Below are 19,872 nucleotides of genomic sequence, written 5' to 3' on the forward strand. Positions count from 1 at the left end.
GGCCCACTTAATCCCAGCACTTGGAGGACAAAGGTAGGTGGATCTTGGCGAGTTCAAGGCCATCCTGGTCCATACAGAGAGTCCCAGGATAAAGAAACCCTGTTTCAAAAATCTACTTCAAAAAGTTATAAAAAGTCAAATACTGAAAAATAAATAAATACAAGATAAATATTGCCTTATTCAATCTCTAAGAATGACTAGGAATCAAGAACAAATGTACTCTTCATAGTGTTTTGCAAGAGCCAGGTCCATCCCAACTCAGGCCTCACTATCTCTAGTAACTTACAGATGCTCTATCTGGACAAAATTTAACCTAAAAACTTGGTCTGCCAGGTCCCTCTAAACACGCATACCCACTCACACAAGAAAACACCATCCTCACAAGGTACCGACTCCAGTCCGTGCAGAGTCCCAGGCCTGCCTCAACCCTCACAAGCCTGGCACAGAGCACAGGAGCTCCTGGCTGCTCACCAGTGTTGCGGATGATGTAGTCCAGCACCACTAACCGCTCAAACTGCAGCAGTAGTTGTCGGTTAGTGTTCTCAGGGAGAGGTTCTGCTTCAAAACGCCGTAGCCAATAGTCGGCATCTTTGTAGCCTTCAACAAAGAGCTGAAATGACCCGACCTACAACCAAGAAGAAGGAACAAAATTATTTCTGTAGAGGCCAAGGTAAAGACCTCAGAAGTTAGCCAGAGACCCAGAGGGCCCACAGAGTTCACATCAGGGGCCCACGGAGTTCACATCAGAGAAAAGGAGCGTTTTTATGCCTTTATTTCCTTCTAAGTACAGGAGAAAGGGGGTGGGAGAGATTCGTCCCCCCAAGTTGAAGAAGCCTATTCAAATAGTCTAGAGGACTGTATTCCCCGGAGAGCTATTTCCTGGCCCTGTGATCTCTGACAGAAGGGAGAAAGTCATGAACTCAGGGCAGGTCATTTACACGCACAGTTCAAGTGTATAGGTATCTTGCTTCCCCCCTTGAGTGACTATGCCACCATAAGCCATCAACTTTGTTAAGCCACAAACATACAATCTATACCTTAGGTGGTAGTCCGATACGGTTAAACCGCTGCCCAACTTTTGGCACTTTCTCTAGTGCAAGCCGCTTGCCCCTGGACTTTACTCGGTCAATGGCACTGTAGTTGAAGGTTTCACTGGCCAGGTATACTACCTACAGGAGAAAGAGAAAAGATACTTAGGTTAGAGTTAAAGTTAAGAAAGGAGACCACTGTGGCAGAGAACAGCTAGATGATCCGTAATAGTGTTCCTCTTCAGGGAAAGAGAAAGCATTTCTCAGTCTCATGGTCCAGGGCAGTCAATATGGCTAATTTTGGATTATAGTGTTGAGGCCGTGCAGTAGAAACAGTAAAACAGCATTAAAACTCATGGAATGTGGCCCATAGTTAGCACAACCATGATGGGTATGCCTCAGAAAGGCAGAGCCCAAGTTCTACATGTCCTGAGCACTCCATGCCGTTAGAAAGCATCACTCTGCTTGCTGCTTTCACAATCTGTGAGCTATATAAACAGTCTAAGGGGGCTTCCAGTCCATCACTAGGCAGTGTCACTGGCACTTAAAATAGTGATGATTGTTTTCAACCATTGCTGCTGGAGCAGATTAATGACTCATCCACCACCCTCAGATAGGACTTAGAGATGTAGATTGTTAGCAATGTCCACCACCCTTAGAATGAATTGGGAGAATTAGATTGGTGGTAAAGTTAGGTTAAGATGCTTTTACTGGTGACTTTGATATAGAAAATCTTAGGGAACAATTTGAAGTTCATAAAGACATACTCTTAATAGTTGAGCCAGAGATTTTTTCGAGAACAAGAACAGCAGCAGCCTGACTGGTACTATCTGATGTGCCTCTTTCTTGCTAAAGCTAGGCTGGTGATCAGGGTGATGGCTTTGCCCTCAGCTTCCTCATACAATTTGATAAAAAATTGTTAATGAGTAGATGTGCACCTTGAGGATTTAAAGTAGAAATGACTGATTTTTTAAAAAAAATAAACGTTTAGATTTGTGATTCTTTTAAGATTTTTATTAGATTACTCTTTAAGATAAATAGTAAGAAAAAAAATAATAAAATAAGATAATTGATCCTTTCTTTGTAATCACAAATTGCAGCCTGCCAGTAAGGAGAAACTGGCTGAGAAAATTACCTTGCTTTTTTACACTTTGTTAACCTATAACAAGTTACTCAGTTAAATGTGGATTCTTAGGAATAAACTGTTCTTAACATTCGTTTTTCACCCATAATATGTAAAACATTTGAACATGTGAGGGCATTGGGGAACATGCTTTTCTATGTATATTCACTGTAATCATTAACTTAAAGAAAAATAGAATGCAACCACATTGTCATTTTCTTTTTTTTTCTTTTTTTTTCCTTTATTAATTTATTCTTGTTACATCTCAATGGTTATCCCATCCCTTGTATCCTCCCATTCTTCCCTCCCTCCCATTCTCCCCTTATTCCCCTCCCCTGTGACTGTTCCTGAGGGGGATTACCTCCCCTGTATATGCTCATAGGGTATCAAGTCTCTTCTTGGTAACCTGCTGTCCTTCCTCCGAGTGCCACCAGGTCTCCCCCTCCAGGGGACATGGTCAAAGGTGAGGCACCAGAGTATGTGAGAAAGTAATATCCCACTCTCCACTCTACTGTGGAGAGTGTTCTGTCCATTGGCTAGATCTGGGTAGGGGCACATTGTGATTTTCATACTGCCTTGGACTGCTGAACACACTATTGGAGTTGGTCTTCGACATAATAGAATATTGATAAAATGGTGGAAACCTGGCCTGGCCTTTAAAATCTTCCACAATTCTTAGTTCATATATTCTAATCTGTGACGCTGTAAATGCAGGGCTCTGAGATGACAGAGCCACACCATCTACTGATCCCATAGTCCTTGTGATAGGAATGACTTGGGCACGGGAATCCATGTCTGTGATCTCAGCATTCACAGGCGAAGGCAGGGGGATCCACACAAGGCTAAGGCCATCCTCATCTACATGGTCAGCTCCTGGCCAGAACGCGCTATAGAGTGAGACCTGGTCTCAAATGAGGAAAGAGAAGAAAAGGGGAAAAAGGAAAAAGGAGGGCAGAGGGGAGAAAAAAGCAACAAAGAAAACGGGCTGGCGAGATGGTCCCCTGGGTAAGGGCACTTGCCACCAAGCCTGATGACCTGAATCTGGCCCCCAGAACCTGTAACTGTGGAAAGAGAGAATTAATTAACTCCCTAACTTCCATATGTGAGTCTTGGCATATGTGCTCTCTACTATACCTATAAAATAAATGTAGAAAGAAAGGGGGGACATGCTTTCTCAAGCCCATTTTTCCAGTTCCCACTTGAAAACCCTGGCTTGTTCAAGCTATAAAGCATCTTTTCCCTGTATCAGGTTTATTTGCAACTATTCTCAGCACACCACTCTGCCCTGTATGACTAACAAAACTGTCACTACCTCACAGGAAGGAAAAGAGCCAGTGAGAACCAGAACTTTACTATTTCAAGCACTTTCACAATGTGATCCCTGTTTCCATAGTGACAAGTGCTCTGATCAACTGGAGAGAATGTCACAAGGGTAGGGCAGGCAGTGAAGGGAGAATCGACTCCTCTTATATTCTCCAGCAGCTGAACTTAAACTGTTCTGCCTCACCTCAGCTTCATGTGGTCGTTTGTTTTCTGAGAGACAGAGTTTCTCTGTGTAGCCCTGGTTGTCCTGGAACTTGATCTGTAGACCAGGCTGGCCTCCAACTCAGAAATCCTGCTGCTTCTGCCTCTGCGATTAAAGGTGTGCACCACCATAAGTGTTCTTGTATTGTTGACTCTGATGCAAGAGACCCTCGGCATTCCTTACTGTTCTCTACCAAGGGAGCTGTAGAGTGCTGTCAGTGATTAAAACACGAGACCCCTCATCAAGCAAACTTCTCTTGGCCAGAGACAGAAACCATTAAAGAAAACCATCACTGATCAAAATGCTGAGTTGTGAAGTACAATCTCAACCGACATACCTACACTCAAGACTCTTACACCCAAGGCTCAGAGATCACTGTGGAAGAGGGACAGAAAGACTGAATGAGTCAGAGGAACAGGGAACTTGCTGTAAGACTGTCAGAAGCTACATCTGTGAAGTCTCACCAGCTTGGCTGCCTAAAACATGAGCTGAATGGGACCACCACAAATAGACATGCTGACGCGAAAGGAGGAAGGTATTAAGTCCTCAACTCTAGACAAAGAAGAATAGGCAACTAAGAAATGCTGAGAGCAGGAGAAATAGCCTTTCCCAGGGAAGAGCATATGGACAGCCCTGATTACATATTTAAACTATCATACAGACTGAGCATGTTTTATGTGTACACACAGAGAGAGAGGCAGATGGACAGACACACACACACACAAAGAAAGACAAAAAGGTCATAAACTTGAAAGAGAACAAAGAGAGGTGTACATGGGAGGGTTTAGAGGGAAGGGAGATATGAGAATGATGTAATTCTCAAAAACCTAAAGGTAGTTTTTTTGAAAAAAAAAAATCACAAAATGTATAGAGTATTTACATTATGCCAGGCACTAGGGTATATGTTTTATGTGGATTATCTCATAAAATCTTGAAAGTCACTCTACTAAATAATAACTATTTCTATCTCTATTCTTTCAGGGAGGATGCTAAACATACACTAGGGGATTCACTGATTTGGTCATGGGTAACACAGCCACAGAGGCCTACTGTGATCCCAGCACTCAGGAGGCTAAGGCAGGAAGATCACAAGTTTAAGGCTAGCCTGGACTACATAACAATACTCTTATCTCCAACAAGAAAAAAAGCTACTGAGTAGAATTCAAGCTCAAGTCTCAGACCCTTAGGCACTGAGCCACAGAACCATTCAGAGAGCAAGCAGGAAATGGTTGTGGCTCTGTGCTGTTTGCCTCGCAAAGGAAATTATAGGTCATTGAGCAGGGGGTACTGAAAGGACTTCTAGAGTATAGGAGGGGCCTGATCTAGGATTTCAGGTTAGGGACCAGACTCTGAAGCAATAATTATCATAAAAGATGTTCTTAAACTAGTGTTAGTAAAATTCCTGAAGTCATATGAATCAAGTACATATTCCAGCACTGTCTCAAAGGGTGAAGGGGAGCATGGGCCCAACTCTTTATCAGAATCTCAACAAGTCAAAACACATACAAGAGATGTGTAAATCCACTCAATATGTGAATTTGCCACAACATGGAGGTAGGTGAGGGAAATTCCTTGTCAGTCCTTTGCACAGAGAGTTGAAACACACATTTTATTCTCATTCTCAGCACAACTAACTTCTCTTTACCAAACCTTGCATAAGGTTTAGCTGACATCGGCTAATTTGTATCTAAAGGCAAGCATGGTGGCACCCTCTACAGACTCAGGTCCTTGAGAAGTTGAAACAGGTGGATCACTGGAGCATATTGTGTTTAGAACTCATTTGAGCAATATGAAGAGACCTTCCTGGTCTCTTAAGGAGAGAGACATGGCTTAGTGGTTAAAAGCAATTAATTGCTGAGGGCTAGAGAGATGGCTCAGAGGTTAAGAACACTGGCTGTTCTTCCAAAGGTCCTGAGTTCAATTCCCAACAACTACATGATGGTTCACAACCATCTCTAATGAATCTGGTGCCTCTTCTGGCCTGCAGGCAGAGCACTGTATACATAATAAATAAATATATCTTTAAAAAAAAGAGCAATTGCTGCTCTTGCATGAGTTCAGTTCCTAGCACCCACATGAGGAGAGTGACAATGCCTTCTTCTGGCCTTAGTTGGCACCTGCACACATGAGCACATACACACATAACTTTTTTTTTAATTAAAAAAAAAAAAAAGCCAGGCATAGTAATGCATGCCTTTAATCTCAGCACTCGGGAGGCAGAGGCGAGCAGATACCTATTGAGTTTGAGTCTGATGAGAGTCCCAGGACAGCTACACAAAGAAACCCTGTCTCAAAAAAAACAAAAGGAGGAGCAGGAGGAGAGGGAAGAAAGAAACTGTGTATGTAAATCTTGATCCAGAAGTCTTCAAGAATGAGCAGTAAACGCATCCAGGTTTATAACCAGCTTGCACCTGCCTGGATACAAAGACTAAGGAAGCCCATAAATGTATAGGAGGCACTTGTGAGAGTCCTAAGATTGTATATAGAATTCATCTGTGTCCTTCTGAGAGCAGCTTTTATCAGAAAAAGTGTAAAGTTATCCTTACCACCACCTCCCAAACACTCAGCATCTCAGGTTAAAACAAGCCTTCCCTGGACCCTCTGTTCCCTAATAGAGCCCATCGGGGCAGCAAACCCATAGCAAAGCACTAAGGCTCCCCAGAAATAGGCCACTGACCTTTGTACGGGGTACAATGTTGAGTTCCAGTTTCTGGTCCACCAGGCTAGCCCCTGCCTCTGAGAGATAGCCCTGGTTGAGGACAAGGCAGTCACGGCCAAAGCAGCAGGGACAACACAACTTCTGTAGCCATTTGGTCCACTTAGGATTAAGGTGCCCGTATGGCTCTTCATTCTTGGGTTTGAAGACAGCAACGATCTTCTATAGACAAAAGAGGAAAGGGAAGGTGACTTAGAAGTCTGGGAGTAACTCAGTAGTAGATCACGTTCTTAGCATTTATGAGGCCCTTAATTCAGCAGGAGATAGGCTGCTAAAAAGAGTTATGGCCAAAGATACTAAGACTCCTCATTCTTCCTTGCTTCTTCTCTGATTAACTCTGTGCTTCAAAGTAAATGGAGTTTGTATGCTTCTAGAAGACCCAGAAGTCAACTTGGTAAGACATCTTTTTATTTGGGGGAGGGAAGACATTTCTGAGACAGGGTTTCTCTGTATAGTTTTGGCAGTCCTGAAACTTGCTTTATAGACCAGGCTGGCCACAAACTCACAGAGATTCATCTGCTTGCCTCTGCTTCCCAAGTGCTGGGATTAAAGCCCTGTGCCTGGCTGGGAGGTGGGGTGGGGAGGTGGAGGGTTTTGGTTGGGAGTTAAGACAATAATAACAAAGCAACCAAAGAGGAAATAAAAGTCGTAACAAGAAAAACAATGTGCTACATGGTTAGGACTGGGGTGCTCTTAAGAAATTCTAAGGCTGGACATGGTGGCACACGCCTTTAATCCCAGCACTCGGGAGGCAGAGGCAGGTGGATCACTGTGAGTTCAAGGCCAGCCTGGTCTACAAAAGCGATTCCAGGACACCCAGGACTGTTACACAGAGAAACCTTGTCTTGAAAAAACTTCGAAAGGAAAGAAGGGAAGGAAAGGGAAGGGAAGGGAAGGGAAGGGAAGGGAAGGGAAGGGAAGGGAAGGGAAGGGAAGGGAAGGGAAGGGAAAGGAAGGAGGGAGGGAAAATTCTGATCGGCAAAGGTTCAGGAGAAGAGAACCCACAATTCATTTTCTCTAGCCTATCACTGAATCTGTTTCTCTGATTTTGTTTGTGGAGACAGGGTCTTACTGTATATTCCTGGCTGGATCAGAACTTAGCTGTGTAGACTCTCTTGACCTCAAACTCAGAGACCCACCACCTCCTCTACCTCCTGAACACTGGGATTAAAGGCGTACTCTATCAAGCCTAGGCACTGAATGTTTTCTTCCACAGAACCTTAGGCTCTCTGAACTTGTTCTACATTTAGCACATTCCTTCCAGTCCGCAAAGTAGTAATTTAAAGGAAGAAGAGCAGATACGCTAACCAAATGATTCACCTTATGACTCTTCTCATTCTTTCCTTAAGGCTATCTGTGTCATAAAGCACTTTTTGTATCACTTCCTAAGTTAGGGTGGATCATGGCAGACAACACGTACCCATCTGCCTCCATCAAATAAGTACTACTGAACTGACTCGCCCCATCACTAATAACTAGCTAAATCTTGAGGCCAGATCCTTCAAGAACTCCTCACAAGGATTTGAAAAGGCAAGAGAAACCCAAAACTCTCTTTTCTTTTCTTTTCCAAAAACAATCAATTTATTCTTTTTGTTTGTTTGTTTTCTTTTGGTTTTTTTTTTTGTTTGTTTGTTTTTTGTTTTTTGTTTTTTGTTTTTTTGAGACAGGGTTTCTCTGTGTAATAGCCCTAGCTGTCCTAGAGCCCTAGCTGTCCTAGACTCGCTTTGTAGACCAGGCTGGCCTCGAACTCAGAGATCCACTGGGATTAAAAGCATGACCTTATTCTTACGGTCAAGTTTATTTATTGGAGAAAGTAAAATATGAACCATAAGTTTTTGTAATTACTTTTTATTTAAAGACATGGTCTCACTATGTAGCCTTGTTGGCCCGAAACTTGTTATATAAACCAGGCTAGTTGAAGTCATAGAAATCTGCCTGCCTCTGCCTCCCCAGTGCTAGGATTAAAGGTGTGTGCCACCACACCCTGCCACAGAATTACTTTCTTATCCAAAGTGGCTGGCTAGTAAGAAGCCTTTGGCATGTAGAAGCCTCTGTCCTCATCTGGAACCAGTCTCTGAAAACCGAAGATGCAGCCTCAGGCTCTCAGCTGAGTGCAGGACTGGTGAGACCTGTGTAGCATGCAGCCTCCAGTGAAAGAGCAATGAAGAGCGGGCTGAAAAGTACCAAGGAATAAATATAACTCTTCCATGTAAAGAAAACAGAACTTGAGCTAAACTGCAGACAACCGTCACTTATGTGCTGGCCTCCAGCTTCTTAATTTCCTCCCACCATGAGGAAAGCATTAATTGGCTCTTCAAATGAATAATATGGTTATCTCAGTCACACAAGGGCTTCACTGAAGAATACTGTCTGGATTAAATAGTTCAGGGAATGACAGGGAGGGAGACTGGAGACCTAGGAGAGCATTCAGAGAGAAGGAGACACATGCCTTTCAGGACTAAGAATAGATCTCAGTGCAACTCAGTTCTGCTAAAATTTGATCAGGACCTAGTTTGTGTAAGCATGTGGTAGTTTCCTCAACAGACACAAAGCAGCCTCTGCCCTAATTTTCAAAGCCATGTTGATTCCATATAGTAGACTATGCTGCTGACAAAAATATTCTTCTCTTCCATAAAGGATGAACTCTAAAACCACTCAAATTAGGAAAATACCAGTATTCAGCTAGGAAAGAAAATGACTGATTTTCCTCACCATCTTCTCTTCCTTGATAGTCAATTCCTGCTATATTCAGGAGACTATCCATTTGGTGCTGATTTTAAAAGCAGAGGCAGGTGGGTTTCTGTAAGTTCAAGGACAGCCAGGGCTACACAGAGAGACCCTGTTTCAAAAAACCAAAGGAGGGAAAACCATAGAATAATGTATAGATACCTAAGGTAGTAGTAGTTCACAAATAAAAACAGAACTGTACCAGGAAACAAGTGCCTTCTCACTAGCTGATGTCAGAACCCACAATCAATCATGGAACCTAAGTGTCCTACCGTTAACCTGCAGTGACCAGCATGAAGGTACGATAAAGAGACCTCTGAAAAGGTGAAATATGATACACTTGCAGCCCAGCTACCCACCAGGAAGACTGAAGATCTACTGAAGTCCAGGGGGACAGGCCAGCTGGGAAACAATGCTGAGGAAACCAAACTATGCAGGTGTGTGGTAGTGCACACCTGGGATACAGCAGATCACAAACAAAGCCAGCCTGGGCTACACAGGAATAAGACTCTATTAAAAAGAAAAAAAACAAAAAGGAAAGAAAGAAGTAGCTCTTTTTTCCAAGAACTTAAAACTTTAGTTCAAGTAAATCACTTGTGCACAATGATATATACAGAAGTGAGTTTTATCTAAAAGTTTTGTTTTTCTTTCACATTTAGGGCTAGCCAGAGTGCTCAGCAGGTTAAAACGTGCTTGCCATCAAGTCTGACAACCTGAATTCAATCCCTAAATCTACAAGGTTGAAGCAGACAACTGACCTCACAAGCTATCTTCTGGCCCCTTAACTGCATGTGGTACATGTGTGCAAACATTCCAAATACATTTTATGTTTGGTACACATGAAGTGGAAGGTTCTTTAACTTTTTCCTCTCAAGATTTATTCAAGACAGCACAGTAGCACAGTACAAGTATTCTCTGAAAGTGTTAAAAATTATTAAGATTTCCCCTAAAAGAAAGAGGGAGTCAGTCTCCTTAACCGTATGATACCTGTAGGTCAACCACACTCTAGGGCAGGCCCTATACTCCCGAGAGTAGCAGGCAACACAGATTAGACTAAAATAATTTAAAAACTCCAAGGGAGACGAGGGTGGACCTAAAAGGAATTGGGAGTGTGAATATGATCAAAATACACTCTGAAATTTTTAAAGAATTGAAATATTTTTTAAGAGATTCTGGGGCTGGAGAGATGGCTCAGTGGTAAGAACACTTGTTACTCTTGCTAAAGACCCAGATTCATTTTCCAGCACCCAAAGGGTGGTTGACAGTCATCTATAACTCCAGGTTCAGAGGATCTGACCCAATCTTCTGACCACTGCAGACAGCAGACATACATACATGCAGACAAAACTTTCACACACATAAAATCAATAATAAGATTCCTCCAAAAGCTTTAATTTTCGTGGGTAAAGCTATACACTTGGTGTACACCGGGTGTGGTGGCACACGCCTTTAATCTTGGGGTGAGGCAGAGGCAGGCAGACTGCTTTAAGTTCAAGGCCAGCCTGGACTACAAAGTGAATCCAGGACAGCTAAGGCTACACAGAGAAACTCTGTCTTGAAACAAAACAAAACAAGACAAAAACAAAAATAAAATAGAAAGTGAAGGTGTGGTAGGGCACACCTCACACCCATAACACCAGCACTCAGGAGGCAGAGGCAGGTAGCTCTCTTTGAGTTGGAGGCCAGCCTGGTCTACAAAGTAAGTCCAGGACAGCCAGGAGTACAAGAAAAACCCTGTCTCGAAAAACAAAACAAAACAAACAACAACAACAGCAAAAGAGTACCAAGTAATTCTTCACCAAGTTAGACTGAGGCCAGTCTAGGCTAACTGAGACCTTGTTTAAAAAGAGAAACAAAACCCAAGGGGCAAAATGAGCCCCCCCCCCCCCCCCCCCCCCGTGCCTGTACACCTGCTAAGCACCGGCCCAGGGCTGTCATGTGTGGTCTAATCCCACCGCTACCTTTTTGGAACAAGGTCTTATTTTACTATGTAAACTTGGCTGCCTGGACTGCACTCTGTAAATCAGGCTGATCTCAAACTCCCTGAGCTGCTCCTGCCTCCGTCTCCTGAGGGCTGGGGTTAGATCCTGCACCACCATGCCTGGCTGCCTCACTAATCTTCTCACACTAGTCAGATCACATGCTCTGCAACTCCTGGAACTATGAACATCGTAAGAGTAAATGCTAAGGAAATCCATCTGTAGCTGAGTGAACATGAGATCTGAAGCAGCAAAGCTGTAAGTAAGGAGCGGCAACGTGAGCGCTTATCACCATGACAACTTCTAATCTAGCATTTTCCATTTTACTGTTCCAGGTTCTTACTTGATCATCCTGTGGCAGAAACTGCCATAAACTGGGAAGTGGAATCACGGCTGTCATAGTCAAGAATCTTTCAGAATGAGCTGGAGGACTCTTGCTCTTCCAGAGGCCTGAGCAGGTTCCTGCACCCATGTTAGGTGGCTCCACGGGGTCTGATACTCAGTCACTGCTGACTTCTGAGGGCACCCATATACAAGCAGTATAAGCAGACACACTCATAAATGAAATATTAAAATTAAAGTAAGCTGGGGGTAGTGCTGCACATCTTTAATCATAGCCATAACCAGGCAGAGGCACGGGAACCTCTGTGAGTTTCAAGGCCAACATGATCTACATAGTGAGACTTTGTTTCAAAACACAAAAAAATTAATCTTAAAAAATTAAAAGAATCTTTTAGACTGTCCAAAAATAGTTATTACACAAACTACTGGTTCCTCTTGTTTCCCCTTCTTGTCTGACTAAGACATCTAATTTATCTTGTAGACAAGATTTAAAAAAACTACAGCTCCCAAACACACACTACTACAACCATGTTCTGGACAATAAGATGTAAGCAGAAAAATCTGAAGCAATTCTAGGAAGGGCCCAAAAGGGTGGAGACACAGTCTTCCTCTCCCGTCTTTCAATAGCTGACAAACAAGTAAGCTTTAGCAACCATCTCAGAAGACGAAGTATAGGCCACACACTAAGGACAGGTAAGTCTGGGACTGAAGCTATGCTAGTTCTGAGAAGCCTACAGACTCCCCTTATATCTGAGATAAATGTTTTTTTGTCCTTACTATTTAAAAATACCTGTCATACACAGGCAAGTTCAATACTAACCAACACCAGAGCTGAAAGAGAAACTGTGAATTCAAAGGCCTGACTGCCTTACTAGGGGAGGGACCTGGTGTAAATCGGTTACACTGCACCCAGTGTCACCCGTGGAGATAAAACAGTACCAACCCCTAAGGTGGTTATGGAGATTAAGTGTTAATACTCATAAAGCACTTTTTTAAAGTATTGGCACAAAGCATGCACTACTTGAGCAATAAATAAAATAAATGCATTTGGTGTAGATTCTAAGTGACATAGATACAGTATGTTTGTGGGCCTGTCTAACCCTACACAGCATTTAGGATGTGGTCCTCTGTCCTAAACCACGTTTTCAGTGGGAGCAGGGCAATCGTATTAATAATTTCTTCTTGAAATCTGTATGTAGATTTTACCTCTAGAGACTGAGATCCTTAACACCACCACACACAGAGCAACAGTATCAGAACCCCACTGGCCCATGGTCAGGCCTCTGAATATGTACTGAGGTGACAGAAGTGACAGATTCCACCTATCAGAGCACCAGATCATTCCCAGGTGACCTGACATACTCCCCCACTCCCACCCCTCTCTGAAACAAGGTTTCTCTGTGTAGCCTTGGCTGTCCTAGAACTTGCTCTGTAGACCAGGCTGTCCTCAGACTTATAGAGAGCCTCCTGCCATTGCCTCCTGAGTGCTGGAATTAAAGGCATGCACCACCACACCCAGCTTCTGACGTATTTCTAAAAGAGAAAAAACAAACAAACAAATAATCTTCCTGTGGCTATTGAAAGATCCAGAAGCCAAGGCATGGTGGAACATGCATTTAATCCCAGCACTCAGGAGGCAGAAGCAGGTGGATCTCTGTGAGTTCAAGGACAGCCTGGTCTACAAAGTGAGTCCAGTACAACCAAGGCAAAATAGAGAAAGCCTGCCTCAAAAAAACAAAAGAAAAAAGAAAGATCCAACCAACATGCTAACCATTAACCTATCACCCCACAAAACACAACTCCTACCTTTAATCCCATTCTGTTTCCGAATAAAAAAAGATAAAATCTTGCGGCTTGTTTTGCTGATCAGGGGCCCTGTGCATAGTCTCAAAGCCTTCTCTGGTCCAGTTCATACAAACACAGTTGACCGAACTGCTCTCTGGTTTTGGTAATCCATTCTCTGGGTGGATGGATTACTCAATGAACTCTATCAAGAGCTACAAATAATAACCCACCCTGGCCACCTAAACACAACAGCATGCAACCCATCTAAAAAGCACACATAGGGGCTGGAGAGAAAGCCCAGAAGCTAAGAGTGTAGAGGAATTTTAATTCAGAACATGGCTACTCTGGCTGGAATGCAGTCACGACTTTAATTCCAGGAGACAGAGTCAAGTAGATCTCTGAGTTCAAGGCTAGCCTGGTATAGAGCAAGATTCAGGTAAAGAAAAACTTATGTCCAGTCAATAATCCCAGAACTCAGGAGACAGAGGCATGTAGATCTCTGGGCTCTAGTGCATGCTGTGCAGTCAGTTCCGTGGAGTCCGTGAGTGGAGAGGCAGTGCAGGCGAGTTGAGTTCATGGCCGATCAGTTCATGGAATTCAGAGGCAGTGTTACTGGGAGAGTTTTACAGAGACAGACTGAATAGAGAACAAGCCAGACACAGGTGAGGACAGAACAAGGCAGAGAATGAAAAAGAACCAGAAGATTAGACAGATTGCTGGAGTTAGTTTGAGACCAAGCAAAGCAATTCAGTGAGAAACTGAGAGACGCCAGATTAAATCAGTCAGCTTGGAGAGAAGTTTGAGCCAGAACAGCGGAGTTGAACCAGTCAGCCAGAGCTCAGAAAGAACTAGAAAGGGTGAACTTATGCAGCAGTAAGTCTCAGAAGCTAAAGATGTTCTAGGCCTAGGTTAGACTGTACAGAGGCTAGAAGTTTCCAGAACTAGGCCGAGGTTAGCAATGAAGGCAGTAAGTCTCCAAGACAAATTACATGAAGCGAACAAAGGTTCCTTTTACATTAGAGCACTGGCTGCTCTTCTAGCGGACCCAGGGTTCACTTTTAAGCATCCACATGGCGGCTCACAACCACCTAAGCCCAGTTCTAGGGGACCCAACACCCTCTTCTGGCCTACTTGGGCATCAGACATGCACATGATGCACACAAAGACAACATCAATACACATAAAAAATTTTTTTAAATTATTAAGTCCACATAGGATGTTGGAGGTTCAGGCAGGAGGAATGTAAGTCGGAGTCCAGCCTGAGCTCCATGGTGAATTTTTTAAATTTTTTTTTTTTTTTTTTGAGATAGAGAGACTGCCTATGTAACCCTGGTTATCCTGGATCTCATTTTGTACATCAGGCTGGCTTCCAACTCATAAAGATCTTCCTGCTTCTGCCTCCCGGATGCTGGGATTAAGGGCTTGCACCACGCCTGCCTACTTTTTAAAAGTTAAGAATTTTTTAAAAATAATTTACACAAAAAAAAATGCAAGGGACAAGCTGCACAGTGGTGGCACACGCCTTTAATCCCAGCTCTGGGAAGGCAAGGCAGGCTGATCAAGGCCAGGCTGGTCTACAAGTGAGTTCCAGGGACAGCCAGGGCTACATAGTGAAACCCTGGGGGTAGGGGAAGGGGATGCAAGGGAATTTTGAGATAACTTTAACACCTATTATTTTAATACATATAACATATTACTTTTTAAAGAAATGAACCATTTTGTCATATCTGAAAAACGTCAACAGGAAAGAGCTGACACATCTTGACCTACTATTTCTCTAATAATATCTCTGGTCTGATTTATGTTCAACGTTTTAAGTTTTTACCAAGGTCTCAAAAGCTGCCCTGGTCACCTCCTGCCCCATACTATCCTACTTCCACACTCTCCCGCCCCCCCCCCATGGAAGCAAGGGACAAAATTAAGGTCAGCAAAACTCTGCCTTAGCTAAGTAAACTGCTGATAAGCTGGAGGGAGAAATTAAAGGGCAGGAGACAGTCTCGTGTTTTTAAAGCTCCATGTCCTAAACTGAGGAACAAGAAGCTACGATGTGAACCTTTCCACAGGAGTGAGCAATAATCAGGGCAGATGACACAGGTGAGTCCACCCACGCTGTCACCAATGACTGTTAACAAGAAAGCCGGGCGTGATGGCGCAGGCCTTAAATCCCAGCATTTGGGAGGCAGAGGCCGGTGGATCACCACTGTGAGTGTGAGTTCGAGGCCAGCCTGGTCTACAAAGTGAGTCCGGGACAGCCAGGGCTACACAAAGAAACCCCTGTCTTGAAAAACCAAAAAGAAAAGAAAAGAAACCTAGGAGCCCCGAAGACACAACCCCTCCACACAGAGGATGGAATTAAATCCTCAGAGCCCGTGATGGGTCAACTGACCCACAGAATAGGGACACCCGGCTTTGGGCCAAACTAAAATAAATAAATAAAAGGTGAAAGCGAATAGGCCTAAAGACCGGAATCTGGAGGCAATGACCCGGTACTTGTCCCAGTAGTTTGAAGCTAAGGGACCGACTTGGAAAGCAGCATCGGTCAGCACTTCTCTGCCTCGTATCTCGTCAATTTCCTCTTTTCGCTTTCCGCTCTCGCTTCCCCCAACAAAAAGGTTCTGATTGATTTCTTCATCCCGCGAGGTTTCCCCATCCCCAGTGCCCAAGATGCATCCCCAATCCCGCCGGGGGCTGGCGCTTAAGTTTCTCTTCTGTACCCTTTCGATTCCCTCTTTCCTCGGTCCCGGGGCGCCGCCCCCGCGCTCACCCCCTGAGAGTCCTTGACGAAGTAGCTTCCGCTGGAGCCCTGGTAGATGCGCTCGGGATAGATGCAGCACTCGATGGCCACCTCGGCCTGCCGCACCACCACTTCGAACTCGGGGTCCTCCGGGAAGTCGTTCCGCTCGCGGTGGGTCTGAACGGCGTGAGCCGCCGCGGCTGCCTGGGCGGCCAGAGCCTGGGCCTGCGCCGCCACCGTGTGGGTCTGGCCCTGCGCCGCCGCGCACCGGGCCCGGTCCAGCAGGGGCTGCCGCTCCCGGTCGTGGCCGGGCGAGCACGGCGGAGACGGGCCGGAGACGGCCACCGCCACGCGGACCGCGCCCCCCGGCACCTGCGGAAAGTGAGCTCCTGAGCTCGACGGGAAGGTGTACTCCGGGGGTTGGGCCCGCTCGGGGGACACTAGCGGGCTCGTCTCGTCCATCCCTCAGGCCGCCGGCTCGGGGACCCGGCGCGCTCCACACCAGCGAGCTCGCGGTCGCGACCAATCCGCGGCACTCCCCACCTCCGGCTTGGCCAACCAGGGCGCGGGGCTTCCGTAGCTCCGCCCCCAGCCTGCCCTGTTTACTTGGCGACGCGTAGGCACGGCCCCTCGCGCTCTAACAGTAGCCAATCAGAACCTGCACCTACGCCATCGCGACCTCCACAGCTTTAGCGTCATCTTCTGTGAGGACTGCGCATGCTCCACAAGACAAACCAGACTCAGACACGCCCTCCACCTTAGCCCCGCCCACGCTTCCTATTGGCAGAGCAGTCTTCAGACGCTTTCCGAATAGCAGCCTTCATAGTCACTTGTTAATTGACTGCCTACCTTGAGCTGACCGTGAGACTGCAAAAATGTCATTTTTGTGTCACTAGGCACCTATTATGTTCAAAGCATTGAAGAGACAGCAAAGAAGTAAATATGCCCCGGTCACCCCATGCTATCTCAATTAACTTAAAAATCCAAGTCCTCATTCAGTTTACATATTGTATGAGCAAATGACTCAACGCTTTATGTGATCGTTGAGGAAAGCTTTGGTCCCTCGAGAATATAAAGCCCGTGACTTTATTCAGTTAAATGTCTAGACACAGTTAGTCCTCGTTTTCATTAGGAAAAGGAAGAAGAAAATGGACCTCTGCCCTCACTCTAGATAAACATCGTCCAGAGACAGTAGGAGATAAAGAGCTAATAATCTTAGCTGAAAGTCTACAATAGTTCATAGACTTGAGAATAGGTTAGAGAGTGAGCAAAAGCTGTGTGCAGAGCCTGTACTAAGCTAATTCCTAAAGGAAGTAACTGAATCACAAGGGAGAAGGAAAGAAAACGCACGGAAGGCTTCGAGCCCAAGAGAAAGAGGAAGAAGGCTAAAGCCTATTTAGGACAGCCTGCTTGGCGGAAGGGAAGCCGAGCTAAATGCCAACGCCTTAGTGAACCAGCAGAGGGCATGTGACAGGTACCCAGAGGAAAGAACTTGTTAGGAGCAGAAGTATGAGACGGAACACTTCCACCCCAAAGCCACACCTGAGCGGAGAATGGAGAGAAAGGGATGGGGGTTGCAAGGATGGAGCTACAGTTAAGAGCGCTTATTGCTCTTGAAGAGGAGCCGAATTCAGTTCCCAACACTCCCGTTAGGTGGCTCACAGCCACTTAGAACTCCAGCGCCAGTGGATCTGATACCCTCTTCAGGATCTCTCTCTCTTTCTCTCTCTCTCTGTCTCTCTCCCTCCCTCCCCTTCCCCTCCCCCTCTCCCACAAAATAGTAGTGATGGTGTAGTAATAATAAAGTGTAGAATGTAATACATAAGAGACATGGGCTTGGAGATGAGAGACATTTGAGGTTAAACTCTGTTCAATAAATGATTCATATTTTTAAATCTTCTAAAATTTCTCAAGTTCCTCACCTATAAAATAGGAATAAGCACCCTTATCTCGCTTGATTGAAAAGAGATTCTATAAGTAAAGCACTTAGCATTGTACTAGACATAAAAAGCCCTCCACAAACGTTCCCTGCTGAGATTACTGTTGAATATATTTTTGTTTTTCTTCTCAGAGCCACCAGCAGGTAGAACAAAGAGTTTTCACAAAGATGACAGCTGCATAATCTCCAGTATTTTATAATTACACCTTAGTGTTTTACACTGATTTAGTGTGTGTGTGTGTGTGTGTGTGTGTGTGTTACATGTATATGAATGTTCAGAGGTCAGTGGGTGGTAACTGGTTCTCACTTTCTATTAGCTGAGTTCTGGGAATCAAACTCAGGTTGGTACACCTGGTGGCAAGTGCCCACCTGCTGAGCCATCTCACCATGATTCTACTACCTTGAGTCAAATTATTTCTCCAACTCACTAGAAGTATTGGATTGAAAGAGTTACTGCTTGGCTGTATGTGTGAGAATATCTTGAGCACTTTCTCCTCAAATAAATCCCTCTAGGGTCTGAGGGTAGCTCGGTGGTAGAGTGTTTGCTTACCATTTAGAAGAGCCTGTGTCCAATCTCCAGGACAAGAAAAAATTAAATAAACCATCCCAGACAAAGATCTTATAAAGTCCAGTTGGTCTTTCAGGCACAACTAATGCAGTGGTGTCTGCCTCATGAGTCCTCAAAATCATGGAAATGATATTTGAAACCATTTAGCTTATGAACTTAAAATTATGGTCAAGGAAAAGTCCAGGAGGAGCTGGAGAGATAGCTCAGAGGTTAAGAGCACTGGCTGTTCTTCCAAAGGTCCTGAGTTCAGTTCCCAGCAACCACATGGTGGCTCACAACCATCTATAACTGAGATCTAGTGCCCTAAAATGCTGGGCGTGAGTGGCACATGCCTTTAATGCCAGTACTGGAGAGGCAGAGGCAGGTGGGTTGGCTAAGTTTGAGGCCAGCCTGGTCCACAAAGACAGTTCCAGGACAGCCAGGTCTATTACACATTAAAAAAAAACCAAAAAACTCTGTCTCAAAAAACAAAAATTAAAAAAGAAAAAAAGAAAAAGAAAGGTCCGGGATTCAGAATTCTCTCTAAAGTTATGAGTTTTCCCTATAGAAATCCCCTCAGACTTTATTTCTGCATTTACCATTTAGAACTTGGTTTCCCTTTTATTTTGGCATGTCAAAACATGTCGTAATATATATGAAGAGCTAGCACTTGCCCAGTGCTAACTAAGTTTTGAGCATTACATGGATTAGCCCTTTAACTGCCATTATATCTCCTGTGATGTTGGACACTGCATCCTAAGGAGACATGGTATTTTGATTTTGCCTAACAAGCCAGTTTACTGGCCAAAGAAACTTCATTTTGGGAACTTCTTGCTAATTTACAGTTTTTTCCATGATTTGGCCTCCTTTTTAAAAAAAAAGATTTATTTATTATTAATACAGTATTCTGCCTGAATGTACTCGTGCATGCCAGAAAAAGGCATCAGATCACATCATGGGTGGTTATGAGCCACCATGTGGTTGCTGGGAATTGAACTCTGGACCTCTGGAAGAGCAGTCAACGCTCTCAAGCTCTGAGCCATCCATCTCTCCAGCCCTCTTTATATTTCTTAACATGAATTCTAATAAGATCCATTTTCTTACACTCCATTCTTTCTCAATGGCTGCACTTTAATGTACAATCTACAATTTAGCGACTGTTAGCACCATATTGAATCTGTCAGTCCGATTTCATTTTACAGGCTAGAGAGCTTAATAAATTACTTTAAAACATACACAATAACAGAGATAGGATTTGAACACAGAATACAAATATTTTAAAAATACTTCAAACTACCATTCCTTTTGCGTTGTGCTCTCATATAAATCCTAATAAACCATTATTATTGTCATCATTATCGTTTTCTAACCTGTGACTGAAGAAATCCCAATTCCAAAAACCAAAAACAGTTTGAAGCAATCTGTTT

At 44.2% G+C, this 19,872-nt stretch overlaps 1 protein-coding gene across 1 annotated transcript in view; it reads right to left on the bottom strand.

Annotated features, from left to right (window-relative positions):
* PI4K2A (phosphatidylinositol 4-kinase type 2 alpha) overlaps window positions 1-16,541 on the bottom strand; it is a 31,547-nt gene extending 15,006 nt beyond the window's left edge. The window contains exons 1-4 of the mRNA XM_084749439.1: window positions 15,990-16,541; window positions 6,354-6,554; window positions 1,038-1,169; window positions 472-625 (exon numbers count right to left, since the gene is read on the bottom strand). Of these exons, the coding sequence (XP_084605565.1) occupies window positions 472-625; window positions 1,038-1,169; window positions 6,354-6,554; window positions 15,990-16,421 (919 nt within the window). The 5' untranslated portion in view covers window positions 16,422-16,541. The remainder of the gene's footprint in view (window positions 1-471; window positions 626-1,037; window positions 1,170-6,353; window positions 6,555-15,989) is intronic.
* Window positions 16,542-19,872: the final 3,331 nt, after the last annotated feature.

Source organism: Acomys minous (genome assembly GCF_964271855.1).
Source record: "Acomys minous genome assembly, chromosome: 2".
Lineage (NCBI taxonomy): Eukaryota > Metazoa > Chordata > Mammalia > Rodentia > Muridae > Acomys > Acomys minous.